General features: G+C 36.5%; 1 protein-coding gene across 2 annotated transcripts; it reads right to left on the bottom strand.

The window, feature by feature from the left end:
• Nucleotides 1-526: 526 nt before the first annotated feature.
• On the bottom strand, nt 527-17,548 carry LOC130094946 (huntingtin-interacting protein 1-related protein). Of its 2 annotated transcripts, none has more exons than XM_056261547.1 (34): nt 17,386-17,548; nt 16,478-16,541; nt 15,785-15,927; nt 15,634-15,690; nt 15,433-15,513; nt 15,273-15,349; nt 15,133-15,194; nt 14,431-14,571; nt 14,286-14,343; nt 13,697-13,772; nt 13,411-13,542; nt 13,242-13,291; nt 12,964-13,036; nt 12,701-12,884; nt 10,168-10,262; nt 9,736-9,852; nt 8,834-8,935; nt 8,519-8,713; nt 7,335-7,445; nt 6,192-6,386; nt 5,549-5,699; nt 5,376-5,462; nt 5,197-5,304; nt 3,751-3,887; nt 3,549-3,659; nt 3,406-3,464; nt 3,283-3,313; nt 2,664-2,726; nt 2,479-2,579; nt 2,289-2,394; nt 2,082-2,205; nt 1,914-1,975; nt 715-1,047; nt 527-617 (listed from the first exon to the last, which is right to left on the bottom strand). In XM_056261547.1, the coding sequence occupies exons 1-34, from the start codon at nt 17,470-17,472 to the stop codon at nt 609-611; spliced, it is 3,582 nt and encodes a 1,193-aa protein (XP_056117522.1). In that variant the 5' UTR covers nt 17,473-17,548; the 3' UTR covers nt 527-608. The 2 variants fall into 2 exon arrangements, with proteins under 2 accessions (XP_056117522.1, XP_056117523.1); XM_056261548.1 differs by having other exon boundaries at nt 10,174-10,262; nt 17,386-17,547.
• Between the last annotated feature and the right edge of the window lie 108 nt (nt 17,549-17,656).

The following is a 17,656-nucleotide window of genomic DNA, read 5'->3' as shown; positions in this document are numbered from 1 at the left end:
AAAGAAGAAAAAAAAGGGGAAAAAAAGACCCATGTTTTTAATATAGTAAAAGTGTAGTAACCATGTTTTTGGCGGATTGATTACCATTTGTATAACCAGTTTTCCTACAAATACCATGGTTAAACTATGGTTAGTGAAGTAACACCGTGGTTAATTTGTAGTTACCATGGTTTAACTATATTAACCATGTTTTTTTATTTGTTTTTTTTATTTGTACTAAAACCATGGTTAATTATCATACTGGTATTAAAAGCAACAAACACAAACATCACTTTCACAACATAATTAATTCTTTTTTTATTTGCCTAAGTTTGCATGTACAACTTTAAGTACATTTACTTAAAAAAAACTAACATGTGTAAAAAGATCCCAAATATAGAACCAGCCATAAACAAAAATAGCCTGGAAAACAAATAAAAACCTGATAAAAAGGATAACTCACTAAATGATTATTTAAATTATAATATAAATTGAAAGGCATTATCTTTTATTCACACCATACGGTATTGTCAAACCCATGCAGGAGGATACAGAGACTCTAATGATGCGCTTCAGAATAATGTACATTATTATAAGATGGTTTCTTCTTTATACATCCAGGTCACCTTTCACCTAAACTGTAGGAAATAAAAGAAGAAAAACGACTTAATGTCTGAATGTCGTTATAATGGCAATATTGACACTGGAAAAACAGGTAAAGGGGTTAAAACTTACTGGATTCTTGAGGATGCTACCTGATTTATGAAAGATTGAGGTTCGTTTAGAGCTGGTTTTGGCTGGTTCGGGTGTGGGGAGATCCGGTCTGGGTGGGTCCTCCAGTCTCAGTGGTTCGAATCTGGCTGGATCCAGTGTGAACACATCCAGACTGGGCAGTTCCATTGTGGGCGGGTCAGGAAAAACAGTAGGCAGTGAACTGTCAAAACTATTGACTGCGTTCTCCGGAGGCGAGTCCATTGGGATCCCTCCAATCTCGTAGTGCTTTTTCCTGAGCCCTCCCAACCGTACGCGCTCGTTCGCCAGCTGCTTCTCCAACTCTAACACTTTCACCTAGAAACAAACAGGAGTTTATGTTTATGCATGAAATGCTATTTCCAAATCATTTTCCTTGCAAAATGACTTGATTTGATCATCTAGGATTTAATTAGATGGTCTAAACAACATTTTCGTTTCAGAATTGATTCTGTGTTAAATGTGAGTTTGCAGCAGGGTCGGAAATGAATGTGCGCTCTAGCGAATTCTCTCATCCTAATCAACAAAGTGCCGACACAATACGAGTAAGAGATTAATTTCGCTTCAGTGATTGTAATGGGAGTTTTTGTGAGAGAACATAACTCACGGTACAATGAAGACACGGACCGCTTCAGTAATGGGGAACTTTATTTGTTTGCTTTCTGTATATAATTTATTCCATTTTGTTTTTCTACTTTTTCTTATTTTTTATCGACAATAATGATTTTACAGCCCTACCCTGTCATGAGTTCCTGTTTTTTTCATTTTAGAATTGATATACTTGATGTTGGCTATTTACATAATGCAATTGTTATGTGAATACATGTATGCAATCTCATTAAACAGCATAAATGCCATGTCTGTTCCACCTTGGCAATGTAAAGATGGCTTTTGTTGGTGTTGATATCATTTTATTGGTATTCTGATAATTATAATAGTAATTATAATTCTAATAGTATTCTGATTGATTGATATAAATGATTAAATTTAAGTATTTTAAATAAAAGACAACAGAGATACATTTCAAAGTAATTATAAAAATGGCCCTTACGAGGGTAAAAAAGGCCTATGTAAATCAATTCAGGGGGCAAATATTGGCCCTTAAAGGAAAATTTCTGACACTGGTTTTCTGTGGCGCACTTTACTCCTAAAACACTATCATTTTTTCGCTTTGATAAACTAACCTGGGAATCCATTTCTTCTGTTTTGAGCTTTATAAGAGACATGCCAGAAAAGTCCATGGAGTCTGTGGGGGGGAAAAAATAACCAACTTAAAGTGCTTTCTGGTACAAACTTCGCTACTTGCGTAGAGTGTGTTTCATGCTTTTTGCATTTGTGTCCATGACACTCACCTTTGTCCTCAATCTGCATTTGTCCTGACTTGGTAGAGGTCACCACAACAGCGGCCATGTCGTTCACGTGGCGGGACGCCTGCTGTAAAGTATGGAGCTTCTTGTTGCCTCGATCCGCCTTTACCTGTTAAATGAAGGATTGATGTGTCAGAATAAACTGATTTGATTGGATTGAAAGCACACTTATATCTCTCTCATGGATTTTACCTTTGAAGCAGCGACAAGCTGTGCCGTACTGGCCGCGATCTCATGAGAGCAGACGATCAGCTCTTCATATTTTCCTCCACCAGTCACGACTTTATCAGCCGATTCACTTTGTGAGAATGCAAATCAGTTATACAGACGCACACTAATAAATACAGGTTAAAAGTTGAAATCTACACTCAAATGTACTCACAGCATCTGCGTTGCACCCCATCCTACAGCCTTTGACGCAGAGATGAGACCCTCCGTCCAACGGGAATTTTTAGCATAAAAGTCTTTATCAGAACCGGCGCCCTAAGACCGAAACAAGACCCTGTGTTTTAGAGTGTGAATGCATATTATTTATGATCTTAAATTGCTCATATAACCAAATCTTACCCGGCCACTTTTCACAATGTCTCTCTGCAGGTCAGTAGAGGCCGTCACCAACATGTGTATAGCCTATGGACAAGGTGACAGAAGAGATTCAAAATTACATTTACCTTGATGTGCACCGTTCAAAAGTTTGGGGTTGGCACGATTTTTTGAATGTTTTTGAATGAAGTTTCTTATGCTCAACAAGACTGCATTTATTTGATCAAAATACAGTAAAAAGAATAATATTGTGAAATATTATTGCAATTTAAAATAAGTGTTTTTGAATATATTTTAAAATGCAAAACAGAACGTTCAGCATCATTACTCCAGTCTTCAGTGTCACACAATCCTTCAGAAATGCTGATTTGCTGCTCAAAAAACATTTCTGGTTATTATCGATGTTGAAAACAGTTGTGCTGCCTTATATTTGTGTGGAAACCGTGATACATTTTCTTTCTTTTTTTCAGAAATCTTTGATAATTAGAAAGTTTCAAAGAAAAGCATTTATTTAAGATGTATATTTTTGTAACATTAGTCACTTTTGATCAATTTAATGTGTCCTTGTTGAATAAAAGTCATTTCTTTCAAACGTTTGAACAACAGTGTATTAACACATTCATCTCGGTAAGTCTAAACATACCTTCATTAGATCCGAACAGGAGCCAATGATGCTGTAATAGAACAAAACACGAAAACTGAAATACATTACACAAAAAAAACCTACAAACTTTATGTTATCTATGAAACTATATCCCAAACAAACCTTTGGTTAACTTCCAGTTTCACTCCAGAAGTATCTCGTCTTGCCTGGCTCAATATTTCCTGTGTTACATAAGAAAAACCCATGAAGTCATAGCAAATGATCCTCGAGTTGAATCCAGCATCATTAACACGGTGCTAACTTACATCCATTCTCAGCACAGCATCTTCAATGGCAGAGGAAGTCGCAGCCATTTCCTTATCCACCATATCTGCCAACTCTTCCTTCCGCACGTCTGCTCCCTTGGGCCGCAGGTCCTGCGAAAGATCGGGAGAGGGGTCACTTATTACTGCACACAAACACTAGCAACATATAAAGTCTGAAGATGCCATCTCTGGCCCACCGCACCTGTCCTTGGTTGAGGATACGCTGGACCACGTAGCGGACGGCAGTGGGGTCTGCTCTCGGGAGCGTGGCCTTCATCTTCAGCTCTTTCAGGTACTGGAGACACTGAGTGGCACAATCCCGGCAGTTATCCGTCAAACCTATGGAGAAATGAACCAAAAGTGCATCAGGAAATATATGCATAAGGTGGTCAAGATGGTTTTTGTAGCATGGTAAATGATTTGCTGCTGATTCAAGATGGTAAAGCAGCTCTAACTAGCTTGACTAATATGGTCTACCAAGTTGCAACCAGGTCTAAGGTTGACAGTCCAGTCATCTAGACCAGCTTGAACCATAAATGAGCAGCTTGGACCAGCTAAAAAACATGTAAAACCATCTGGTATTAGCTGGATTTTCTAATGCAAATCAGTGGTACACATTTAGTAAAACAAAACTTTGAATAACTATAAGACTGTGCTAATTTGTAACTTATTTTTAATAAATTACAAATTATATCTAGACTAGCTTAGACTTGTCTAAGACCTCATTTACGGATGTAGTATTAGCTGGATTTTGTAATATAGAACTTTGAACATATTTAAAGAATATGTTAATTTGCTAATTAATTTTTAGAAATTATTAAATATATGCAGACAACCTTGGACAATTTAAGGACCATAAATGAGCAGTTTGGACCAGCTAAAACCATGCAAAACCATCTGGTATTAGCTGGGTTTTGTAATCCAAAACTTTGAATGACTTCGAAGACTGTGTTAATTTGCAGCATGTTTTTAAAGAAATGATCAAATATATCTAGACCAGTAGTAGAAGGAAATCCAAGGCACTCTTCTTAGGAATTAATAAAAAGCCTTTATTTGACTGGCTATTTCATAATAGAAAATTTAAAAGACATGAAAAAAAGAAAAAAGAAACTGATTCTGTAAACAGGATCGTTTTGTCTTCTTCTGGAAAAACTCTGGTCTAGGAATAGACTGGGCTTTCTTATAAGCATTTTGTACAGTTTCTGTATGATAGCCCCTTTCTAAAAAACGGTTGGACAGGACTTTAGCTTGCACTTCATATTCATTATCGGTATCGCAAATACGTCTAAGACGTTGAAACTGGCCAAAGGGTATATTGTTTTTTAGCCAATTTGGATGGAAACTATCTGCTTTTATCTATATCTAGACCAGCTTGCACCATAAATGAGCAGCTTGGACCGGCTAAAACCATGTAAAACTATCTGGTATTAGCTGGATTTTCTAATGCAAATCATTGGTACGGATTTTGTAGAACAAAACTTTAAATGACTGTGTAAATGCAAAATATTTAAAGAAATTATAAATATTTTGTATATAATGTTTTGTAGAGAAAGATTCATTTTGAATGTCAACGGCACTGAATACACAAGAAATTTGCATGTGCATGTGTGTGTGTTTTTTAACAGTAAGGAATAATTCTGGTTCTCACGGTCTGCTTGGTCCGTAGGTGCTGAGTGGGCAGTGCCAGCTCCGTTAACAATAGTGTCAGCGATGAGATGGGAGAACTGGGTCACCGACCTCAACAAACCACTCGCATCTAGAGGAAGAGGAAGAGATTACATCCCACTAACGGCTGAACCTGTAACTTACTGATGAGAACATCCTTACCATTATTATTCCTCAAATAGGCTGCATGACTCTGCTTCATCTTATCAATGGATGCCAACGTCAACTCAGCCCGATTGATCAAATAATCTGCAAGCAGAGATTAGAGATGTGTAGAGTAAAAGGACTGATGAGGATATTGAGAGGAATGAGGAGGAGGATGAGGAAGGTCAGACCTGGGGTGCTGGTGCAGCGCACATGTAGCGGATCGTCCACTTTGGCCACGGCGTCCAGCACGATGCCTTCGGCCTCCACCACGGCACACTGCAACAAACTGAACTGCTCGTCCTGCAGCTTCTGCTGAAACACTCCTGAGTCCTGACTCGACTGCACAAGAAAAACACACCACAGACGCAACAATTAAGACCCTCAAAACACGCTACAGTAGATACAGCCCAATTTAATAGGATTAAAGTATCCCAAATCATCGTAATTCAGCATTATATCAGCCATCAGTCAGCCTACTCTCTAAATATTGACATTTAATAATATTTATATAACTAATATTTATATTATATCAAAAATATAATATAATGTTTACAATTATTAAATTGTATTATATATCATATTTCAGTATTATATCAGCTATCAGTCAGCGTACTTTCTAAATATTGGCATAACTAATATTATATTACATTACATTATATTTGCTACTATTAAATATATCATATTTCAGGATTGTATCAGCTATCAGTGTCCCAAATCCTAGTACTTTGAAAACTGTGCCAGAGTACATAGGGAAGGCCTATATTATTGAATGCAGATTTTCGAGGTATGCTTCCATGCATGCTTTTTGGAGGCATCCTGTTTTTTTCTGACCTTAGCCTGCATTTGGTTGTGCAGCGTTGCCATCTCTCTCTGAGATCGGTCTCTCTCCTGCAGAAGTGTGGTCTGGTGGAGTTGGGTGGCCTGGCGCAGGTTAGTGATCTCAGCCTCCTGTTCTCTCACTGAACGCAGAAGAACCTCCTTCTCCGCCTGCAGACCCACTAACACACTGCTCAGCTGGTCTCCTGTCTAAAACACACACACACGAAACAAAAATAATGTGTAGTTATGAAGGTGTAGTGGTGACCCAGTGGTGACAAACTGATTACACCCTTGGTTCTTAGTATATATTGGACAGGCTGTGTTATTATAAATATTCGATATTTTGCGCATAATCAAAATTTTGGAATATATATTAATATATATTATTTATTTATTCAATCTTTTATAAAATATGTTTCACATAGTATGTAAACAATATTTTATAACTAATATTTCCACTCTCTAAATATTGACATAACAAATATTTATATTGTATTATACATTATATTATTTACAAAAAACATATATTAATATTTGCAATTATTAAATTCGATCTTATATATCATATTTCATAACTGATATTTTTATTAGATTTTATTATAATAAAAATATTATATTAATATTCGTTATTATTACATTTTATTATATATCATATTTTAGTACTATATACATGTCAATAATATTTTATAACTAATACTACCACACTCTTAATATTAGTGTATAACTAGTGTTCATTATATTATATTACAAATCCTATATACTAATATTTGCTATTATTAAATTCTATTATATTTATATTATTTTTCATGACTAATCTTTTTATTATATTAAATTATATTATATTACAAAACCTATATATAAATATTTGCTATTATTAAATTCTATGGCTTATATTAATTATATTATATGATATTATATCCTATTAATATTTGCTATTATAAAATGTATTATATATCATATTTCAGTACAGTTAGCCTACTCTCTAAATGTTGTATCAGCATCAGATGTTGTAAAAATGATATTGGTTAACCACTAATACAAAAGTCAACATGCTGGAGAATATGGGAAGTCGCATTATGCATCAATTGCACAAATGTAAAGATCCAAACTTGCAAATGTTAGTAACAGAAAGACTAGTGAGGAGGAAGTCCTCACGGTTTCTTTAGTGTTCAGAGCGCTCTGAGCACGCAGCGCCTCTGCTCTCTTCTCCTCCAGCTCGCGTCTCAGTTTCTCCATCTCCAGCTGCTGCTCCTGTTCCCGACACAACTGAACACAAACACAGCAGAACAAACAACTAAAACCTCTCGTTCTTAAGCTGTTCTGTGGCACTGAGTAAAATTGTGATAGCAAAAAAAATGCATGCAAGTTAACATTATTGGGATTAAAGCTGCAGTCCTAGGCTTTTTGGGGGTTAAAAATGATCCAAAAAAAAAAAAATTTAAAATACATAACCAGCCAGTGTTCAAAACTCTCTGCTTGCCTTAGCTCGATTCAAAGCGGTAAGCTTGTAATAATGTTTTTAATTCCAGTGGTACTGGTGGATTTCCACGGGAAATTCGAGCTTGTCTTTGCCTCATTACGTCACATCTGTACACACACATCTGTACACATAAAGGAGGAGTCTCGGCTAGAAGGCTATATTGAGTGTGAGGATGTTGGAGGTGGAGATTTATAGCCTTTTCTCACAGCACTTGATATAATTAAACTTATCAATTTGATGGCGGATCCAGAAAGGTTCAAACGACAATCACCAGTGACAACTGAAGATTCACCCGCTGTAAAACGCAAAAGACTTCGTTCGGACTTCAGAGTGAAAAAAAGAGACTGCAACCGGCCCATGCGAAAACAAGGATAAATATCGGAAGGACATTACATGTAGTCACGCAATGCTGACGTTGAACATTAACAATTTGAGAACAAAGTATAATTTGCACGGTTTTACGTGATATAAGCGAATGTTAGATTTAATCAGCGTGTTTTACTGCAATGTCAGAACCAGAACAAAAGTGGATGTTTCTTACTTGTTCAGATTACATTTTCCGGTGAAAATTACTATGTTGGTCATACTTCCAAAAAGTAGAATCTGTGATTCTGAATGACAGTCTCCACACCGGCACGGCGACTGACAGCCTCACACTCTCCTCAAACATTGGATTCATCTGCGCTGTGCCGTGTCGAAGTACAACTCACGTAAAGTTGATAATTCCGCGAATAAATACAATTGCAGATTTCGGACAGAGATGGCGACAAAGAGGAAAAACTACGGACTGCAGCTTTAATATGACTTTTCTTTATAAGTCTAATTTCAGTTGTTCTACATGACAGGACGTTGCACAGACTTGTTCCTGAAGTTGGTTGTGCAGTGCTGTCATCTCTCTCTGATGTCGGTCTCTCTCCTGCTGTAGGATTGACTGGTGGAGTTGGGCGGCCTGACGCAGACTAGCCATCTCAGCTTCCTGATCTTTCACTGTACGAAGGAGCCTCTCTTTCTCCGCCTGCAGACCCACCAACACACTTCCCAGCTGGTCACCAGCCTACAAACACACACGAAGATCAGAGAAAGCGTGCAGTATACAGTATACTGGCATGTGTTGATGCATTCAGATGCTAATCAAGAGACATGAGTCGTTTATGTGCATGGATGGAGGTCCTACCTTCTCTTTGCTCTGCAGAGCATTATGGACGTGGGACATTTCAGCCCTTTCGGTTGCTAGCTCATGTTTCAAACGTTCAATTTCTGCTCTCTGTGCCTCCAGCTGAAAATTAACGTTCAGTTAATGAGAGGAGGATATTTCAGCCAGGCCAATAAATAGGCAGATGTATCTGCATCAGGTACAACTAAATCTTCCACCCACTTGTCGATGGGTAATGCACATTTTCTCTTTTGAAATAATTACGAGCAAATCAAAAGTTTGGGGTTAGGAAATTGTTTTAAGATACGTAGTTTTATTCAGCAAGGATGTATTTAATTGATCAAAAGGGACAGTAAACTAAATTCTGTTTGTATGAACTTTCTATTCATCAAAGAGTCCTGAAAAAAACGTATCATGGTATCAAATTTGATACTAATAATAGCTAAATGTTTCTTAATGCAACAAATCATCATATTAGAATGATTTCTGCAGGATCGTGTGATTCAGGATGGATCAGATGAAGGATCAGATGACTCCTGATTTATTTTAAATTGTAATTATATTTGTAATGTATGTTTTAAAATTAGTATATACAATTACTGTATTTATTGTATTTTTGCAGCCTTGTTGAGAATAATAGTTTTCTTTCCAAATGAGACATCAAAAACATTTTACCGACCCCAAACTTTTGAACAGTAGTGTGTGCATGAAATAAAAACATTTCATTTCAGCAAGTACATGCATGTCTCATTTGGTTTCATGCCATTTTAATTTAATTAATACTATCGTACACATAAGGCATTATATCAGATATCTCCATCCATCAGTCATTGAAAAATTCCTATTGGTTGTGGTAAAGACAAGTTCTCTAAACCTCAAGAATGACTGGAATCATAAAGATAAACGTGTAGTGTGTGTGAGACCTGGGCGCTGTTGTCCTGTCTCAGTTGTTGTCTCTCCACCACTATCTGTTGTTTGGCTGTGAGCAGATCGTCCTGCGCTTGCTGAGAGCTGTTGACCTGCTTCACCATCTCTGCATTCTGACACACACAGCAATCAGCACCATTAGCAATGACGATAAGCGCATGGAAAACGACATTTCAACAACTTCTAGAACGAATTAAGGTATTTTTATCTCCAGAACACATTTGTGAAATATTTCTTGCATTTTGCCTCATATTCACAGAAATACGAGGAACATAATTACAATGCGTTTTGATGTTTTTGTGGAGTTTTGTGCGGGCTTACTGGAGGCTCACACATGATTGATGCTGCAAGTGACAAAATTAAAGACACTGTTTGTCATTAATATGTGAGAAATACAGCTAAATAATTCAGTCGTCATAAGCACAAACCTTTACCTTCCTCATGAGATCAGCATGCCTGCTGACCAGCTCGGCGTGTTTCTCTTTGAGTCGAGAGAAGTGTATCTGAGCAGTCTGAGCTCTGCCTAGAAAACATGAGAACAAGAGATCAACCTCACTGTGAGATTTTCATTTACACTACCGTTCAAAAGTGTGGGGTCTGTAAGGTTTTTGAATGTTTTTGAATGAAGTTTCTTCTGCTCATCAAGGCTGCATTTATTATTATCAATGTTGAAAACAGTTGTGCTGCTTCATATTTGTGTGGAAACCGTGACACGTTTTCTTCAGATTATTAGATGAATAGAAAGTTCAAAAGAACAGCATTTATTTGAAATATAATATTTTGTAACATTATAAATCAATCAATCAATCAAAACTTTTATTAGAGACTCAAGGTCCAAATCTTACCCACAACAATACATAAATACATATCCATAAACACACATGCATACATACATGCATACCTAAATAAAAAATATTGTTCTACCAGAAGACAATTAAACCAGTGTAGTACTTAGCCGTATGTTAGTTAAGCCCATTATTATTTCATTTTGTGACCCATTAAGCCGGCACATGGATTTAAACATTAGGTTTCTTAAAACAGCATGAAAGGTCCTCACTCTTGCAACCACAAACACCTCACTTGCACTACACCATCTTGGTCTTGTGAGTAACATTCTCATTGCGTCGTTATATGCTACTTTCAATTTTAAAAGACTTGGCTTTCTATAATTTGACCACAAGTGCGCAGTATAGAACGGTGTGCAATATGCTTTAAACAGAGATATCTTTACACCAACCGTACATGCCCTAAACTTACGTAAGAGAATATTGGCTTGTGCATACATCATGCAACATTGCCTGTAAATATCTTCATCATCTGTAATTTTATCAGTGATAAAATGACCAAGGTATTTCACCTTATTACAGACACTAAGCTTATTTGTTAGCCAATTTAAAATCAGGGTAGTTCAAACATTTATCATCTTTAGTTCTACAGATCATGACGATTGGCGTTATTAATGTCTTTACTGTCACTTTTGATTAATGTAATGCATCTTTGCTGAATAACAATAATAATTTCTTTTAAAAAAAATCAGTAACACTTTACAATAAGGTTTTATTTGTTAATATTAGTTAACTACATTAGTTAACATGAACGAGCAATGAACAATACTTCTACAGCATTATTAATCTTAGTTAATGTTAATTTTAACATTAAAAGTTGTATCTGCTAACATTAGTTAATGCACTGTGACTTAACATGAACTTTTTAATAACTAACATTAACAAAGGTTAATAAATGCTGTAAGAATATTGTAACGTCTGAAGAACGACAGACAAGGGATGCTCCATTTCTGAACTTTTAATCGGAACGCAGGAACAACTGTACACAAACGCACCAGCTCATTTCTCTCTACCCGGCCTTTTCCCAAACTCCCCGCCGTAACCCTGTAACTCACGGTGCAAAACACAACCCTGGCAATTTCACAACTAAATTATAAAGAATCTGTGCGCTATACCAGGGCCGGCTCTAGCCCTTTGGTTGCCCTAGGCGAGATTGAGTTTTGCGCCCCCGCCAAAAAGTTAGTTCAAAATTAAAAGCTCCAACCCATATTGGGCAAATTTAAGAAAGAAAAATTAAAACCTCTTGCAGATTGCGCTCCTCACAATTGAACATGCTGGTTGTTCCTAAAACTCGCTTAAAGTCTATGGGTGACAGGGCTTTTTCCTTCTATGCACCTGTCCTTTGGAATTCTCTGCCTCTTGAACTATAGGGAAGCCAGTCTTATGCCATTTTTAAAGGTCAACTTAAGACATACTTTTTTAAACTTGCATTCACTTGTTGATGTGTTTTTTTTTTAACAATTGCCCATTGTGTAGGCCTTTGAGAAGCTGCTTTTAAAGGCGCTTTATAAAATAAAGATTATTATTATTATTTTGTTACAGTGTCTGTCTACATTACACTACTGCATAATAATAGTTATAATAATAATCCCATGACAGTAATAGCCATATATTGTAAAACAAATGCAATGAAAAATAAAGGAAACTTTAATAGTCTAATAAGTTTTGTGCACATTTCTATACTTGAAAGCAAGTTATAACCCAGCGCCACCAATTAAACAAAACAAAACGAATGGGCCGCCGATGTACGAGTTTTATGGGCCGTTCAGACAAAAAATAAATAAATATTAGTGCTGGGCAACGATTACGCGATTAATCGCATGAATTTATTGCGATTAATCGCATTAAGCGCAAGAGTGAATAATGAATTCAGGCCTATCAGGTAAAGTTATGTATAATTTTAATTTAAGTTAAAAAGGCTACAGCTGCGTAGCGCACAGAAGCCGTTGCCATGGTTACTATCCATAGAGCGCCTGTCATTCACTCGCGGAGCGCTGCTATACTACATTACTCTTTGTTAGTTCATGTTAGTTAATGCATTAAAGTGTTAACAAAAAATCTTTTGAACGGTAATGTATGTGTTTTTAAAGTGTGTCTGGGGTCAGAGGTCACTCACTGCCCGCGTCATCGGCCGTGGCCTGAATGCTGGCGGCGACTGCGGTCTGTGCTCTCAGGTTCTCCACCTCCATGCGCAGACGTTCGTTCTCCACCAGCGCCATCTGCTTGTGCGTCCGCTGGTCCTCAAGCTCAGATTCCAGCATATTCACTTGAGTTTTGAGCTGGACCACGACACGCTGGGCCTGCAGACACACCAATGATGGATGACTGCAGAAGAAAATACTTCTTCAAGACAGATGTAATTAGAGTCAAATGTCTTACCTCCACTTTTATGAGCTCCAGCTCTGGTTTCACCACCTCAAGTTCCTTCCTCAGAGTATCAGCCTCAGTCTCTCTGAGGATATATAGGTCAAATGAAAAGAAATGCCAAACATTCGGTCTTCCAATTTCTTTTTTACTGTTATTATTATTTTCCTCAATTTATGAAAACAGTAAAGACATCAAAACTATCAACACAACTTAATTTTTGTCAACTTTGCTCGCCGTTTATACATATGAAATAGATCTCATAAAGCGAGTAGATCTCAGGCGTGCGTTACCTTTGCTCTGGTATGTCACTTGGAGGGTCGAACTGGTTGTAACCGTAATACTGTTGAGCCAAATAATCAAATGTTAAGATTGTCACAGATGTAGAAAAGCTCTTAAGACCTTCTGCGAGCCAATCTACTGGCCTACAGCTAAAGCTTGAGCACTCCAGGCTGTGTTTACCATCTGGTACTGTCCTTCACCAAAATCCAGCTGAGTCTCCGTATCGTCATCGTACGGTGTTCTCTCGTTCTGAACGACCACGGGCTTCACGTGATCAGCGAGTGAAGCCGCACGCAGGAAATTCGGAGGCTCCTTAAACGTTCAGAAACTTTAATTTAAGCAGCATTTATTCATATGCATTTGTCCAACATGTTACGCAATATGACAATTATTGTTTCTTTTATATTAAAATGTTTTCAGTCAACATGATTTGAAATTCATTTAAATATGGATGTGAAAATCTTACATTAGGAAGATCAGGGATCTGAATGATAGTTTTGAAAAACTCCATCCCTCTCGCTCTCTCGAAAAACTGTGTCAAACTGTGGAGGACAAAGACAGACCAATAAACGTACTATATGGTCAACAAATCTTTTTCTATGCCAAACATTAAATCCACCCAAAAATTCTGTTTTTAATTCCTCACCTTCATGTCAATCCAAACCCATAAGACTTTCGTTCATCTTCGAAACACAATGCTTCAAAAAGTTCATAAAGAGATCGTAAAACTAATTCATATGAATTGAGTGGTTTAGTTCAAATTTTCTGAAGAGGCTCAATCGCTTTATATGATGAACAGATTGAATTTAGGCTTACTGGTTTGGAACGGCATGAGGGTGAGTAAATGATGACAGAATTTTCATTTTTTTCATTAATTAAAAGTACATTTTAATGTTTTGATGTCTGATTTTTTCTTTCAAATTTCTAGACTGGAGCTTTGGTTTCAATGCTGTTTATTTAAATAAATATATGAACCATAATATCGGTCATTGGCAATAACGAACATAATTGACGGCTTTTGGTATTGACCAAAATTGACTGCAGACCACCGTTACCTGTTGAACTGCTCGCGGAATCGTTCTCTGTGTCCTAACAGAGCGTCCGCCGGTATTCCTGTGACACATATGCACAACAGCTGTTGAACTCAATGAAAATCATTCACTTAAATAAAGAGAGAAGCATGTAAAGAACACGACTCACGGCTGTGTAGCTTGAACAGGAGCTTGACCAGGAAATGGTAGAGTGGACCGCAGTCCTGAATGACCAGAACCAGCGGCGCCAGACGGCACTGACCCACCGCAGTGGTAGAGCTGGTGGAGTTGGACTCCATCTGCCGGAAAACTGCATTTAAAAAAGATCAAAAATGTATAAATTATACACACAAACATAAAAACATCTTACAGAACCCAAACTTTTGAATGGTTGATCTCTTCTGCTCATCAAGGCTGCATTTATTTGATCAAAAATACAGTAAAACAGTCATATTGTGAAACATTTTTACAATTTTAAATAAATGCTTTCTATTTGAATATTTTTTTAAATGTATTTTATTCCTGTGATCAAAGCTGAATTTTCAGCATCATTACTCCAGTCTTCAGTGTCACATGATCCTTCAGAAATTATTCTAATATGCTGATTTACTGCTTAAGAAACATTTATTATTATTACAATGTTGAAAACTGTTGTGCTTCTGCATGTTTTTGTGCAAACAATGATACTTTTGTTCCAGGATCCTTTGATAAATAGAAAGAACAGCATTTATTTGAAATAGAATATTATGTAACATTATAAATGTATTTACTGTCACTTTTGATCAATTGAATGCATCATTGCTGAATAAAAGCATTTTTTTCGAGTTGGATTAAAAACATTATTGCATCCTTGATAAGACACTACGCTTACCTGTTTCTTGCAGCTTTAGAGCTGCTTCCATGTAGTCCAGAACCTCTCCTGTCATGTCAAACCTGTATAAATAGCAAGCATGAGCATTTATTTCCATTAACAGATCATTCAGGAAACTAAATCATAAGCAATGCCCTTACACTTTGTTGATATCAATAGTGATAGCTTTATCAAGAACTTCCTCAGGAGTTTCAAGGTTTGGTGGGATTTCCAGATGCTGTGGGGGAAACAGGACACTATATATATAAACAGGATAGTGTTGATGAACTCAAATGTTATTGAAGGAAACATTAAGCCTGCCTTTAAATGGAAATCGATTTTGATACACAGCAGCTTGGCGTAAAGCGCAACAATATGTCCATATCTATCATGTAGATTCCCCTAAAAACACAGCAAACGCATACAAAATTTAAGTTGAAAGATTCAAATGCAAGAATAATCGATTTATATGAGATTGTATAACATTGACTGTATAACACCCAGATAATTTTAGACACTCACCCATAATGTTCCCATCTGTCCAATGCCTGCAGTATGACCTCTGCTGTCCCGTAAAGTCTGAAAGAGAGTAAAACAAAAATGTGTAGGGTCATTTCAGATGAATAAAGTGAACTTAAAGCCATCTGATGATACTGTGGTAGACGGGACTGACGTTGGGATGGCCGTCTCGGAGGAGTTTGTGCACCATGTGGCAGAACTTCCAGCTGAGGATGGCGTTGCTGGACAGCGGCAGACTCACGGCATGAGACCAGAACGTGACGGCGCCGCCTTCCTTATGTGTGCCTAAAATAATCTCTGTACAAATGTTAAGGACAATGTACTAGTCCAGATATCAAAGATGATATAGAGCAAATTTCAACTGCCTAATTTTAAATGTAACTAAATTATCTCCAAGCTTACTATATAAAGTAAGAAATACAAGTATGTCCAAATTTATTTGCATACATACAGTGTATATCAAATAAGGCGATATATACTCTAATATAGGAAATCTCAACTGGTTGATTGCTTGTAACATTGCAAAATGTATTGTAAACTATATTATCGCCAAGCTCTAATCTGCTAAATGCAACATGAAGATATCAAGATATTAAACATTAAAGTCATTATTGTCTGTAAAGCTGCTTTGAAACCATATTTATTGTGAAAAGCACTAAACATAAATTTGACAGACAGATTAACTCATTAAGGACATACTATTACTGTAAATCTTGGGCATCTGTGTGTAATGCTCATTACAACACAAATACATATTAAAATGATTATAAATTGGAGATATATGAATTAAACTTCCTCCCCGCATCAGACTAACAATATGCTGTATTAAAACTATACTTAAGGATACTGCGTCCATATTTCTCTTTGATAGGGGCCTCCGCGCTGGTGATGGATTTGGAGATGCTTTGAAGCTGTAAAGCAGATGAAATAAAGATTTAACATAACATCATTAATAAAACATTAAATGATTTACATATGTAATGCTGAATGAATATGACACATTTAAAAAAAACATTAAATAACACAAATTACATTACAATGAAGTAAAAATGCAAATGAATAACCACTAAATAATTGTTGCCAGGTATATCATCTGAGTCTGATCTTACATGTTTAACCAGTACAAACAAAAGTTGTAATTACAGTTAAAGTATTGGGTCTTAGTTATGTAATAATAATATAATAACATATTAACATGGTACACCAACAGTATAGGCTACTTCAAATACCATGCATGGTGCATATAAAAAGAGATATTATGGTCAAATGTATTACCATGGTACAAATGGAATTACAATGGTACATATACCCAAAAAAGATTATGGTATTAAACCGACTAGTAGCCTATATCAGGCCCCCCAAAAACATGGTACAAACTGTGGTACATACCAAAAATCATTTTATCACCGTGGTACACGTAAAAAATATATATATATTATAATGACGCATGTCCAAAAACCACATAATGTAAATGAAAACAATGTATTAAAATATAATGACGATTACGTTTATAACGTATCAACGGATTATGCAGTAATTAATGTCGCGGTGACGACGCGATCCAATGTGGAGATTTTAAAGTGGAAATAATTCTCAGTTATTTACTGTCATAATACATTATTTTATTATTAAAATAAAAACAAACAAAAAAAATATCAGTGAAAGTATAATAATAAGTTATTTAAAAAAACAGTGACCACTGAACATCAAATGCACGTTGAATGAGGTAAAAATGTGCGCGTGCGTAAATCTCACCTGTAGTTTGACGAATTGCTCCTTTTCCGCAGCTAAAGCCTTCTCCGTTTTCTCGTTTTTCTTCGATTCGGTTTTCTTTGAGGCCATGTTTTACTTCTTCCTCAGATTAAACCAATTGTACAAATGATAGATTGAGTCCAGACAAACACACACACACTCTCTCTCTCTCTCCTTCTCTCTCTCACACACACACACACACACACACACCTGAGAGCTACCTGTCACGTCAACGAGTCACAAACATGTGAGTTTCTTTAACAGGCTTTCTCAT

This window comes from Rhinichthys klamathensis, unplaced genomic scaffold, assembly GCF_029890125.1.
Source record: "Rhinichthys klamathensis goyatoka isolate OS25496 unplaced genomic scaffold, OSU_Roscu_1.1 h1tg000183l_1, whole genome shotgun sequence".
NCBI lineage: Eukaryota > Metazoa > Chordata > Actinopteri > Cypriniformes > Leuciscidae > Rhinichthys > Rhinichthys klamathensis.
This window is presented reverse-complemented; position numbering and strand designations above follow the sequence as displayed.

Excerpts from the sequence above, each read along its gene's own strand:
- LOC130094946 (XM_056261547.1), bottom strand. The coding sequence starts at position 17,472 with ATGGCCTCAAAGAAAACCGAATCGAAGAAAAACGAGAAAACGGAGAAG. Across the intron at positions 15,928-16,477 it reads CAAAGAGAAATATGGACGCA|AGATTATTTTAGGCACACAT; the intron begins GTATCCTTAAGT and ends ACATTTGTACAG. Across the intron at positions 9,853-10,167 it reads ATCTCATGAGGAAGGTAAAG|AATGCAGAGATGGTGAAGCA; the intron begins GTTTGTGCTTAT and ends TGTGTGTGTCAG.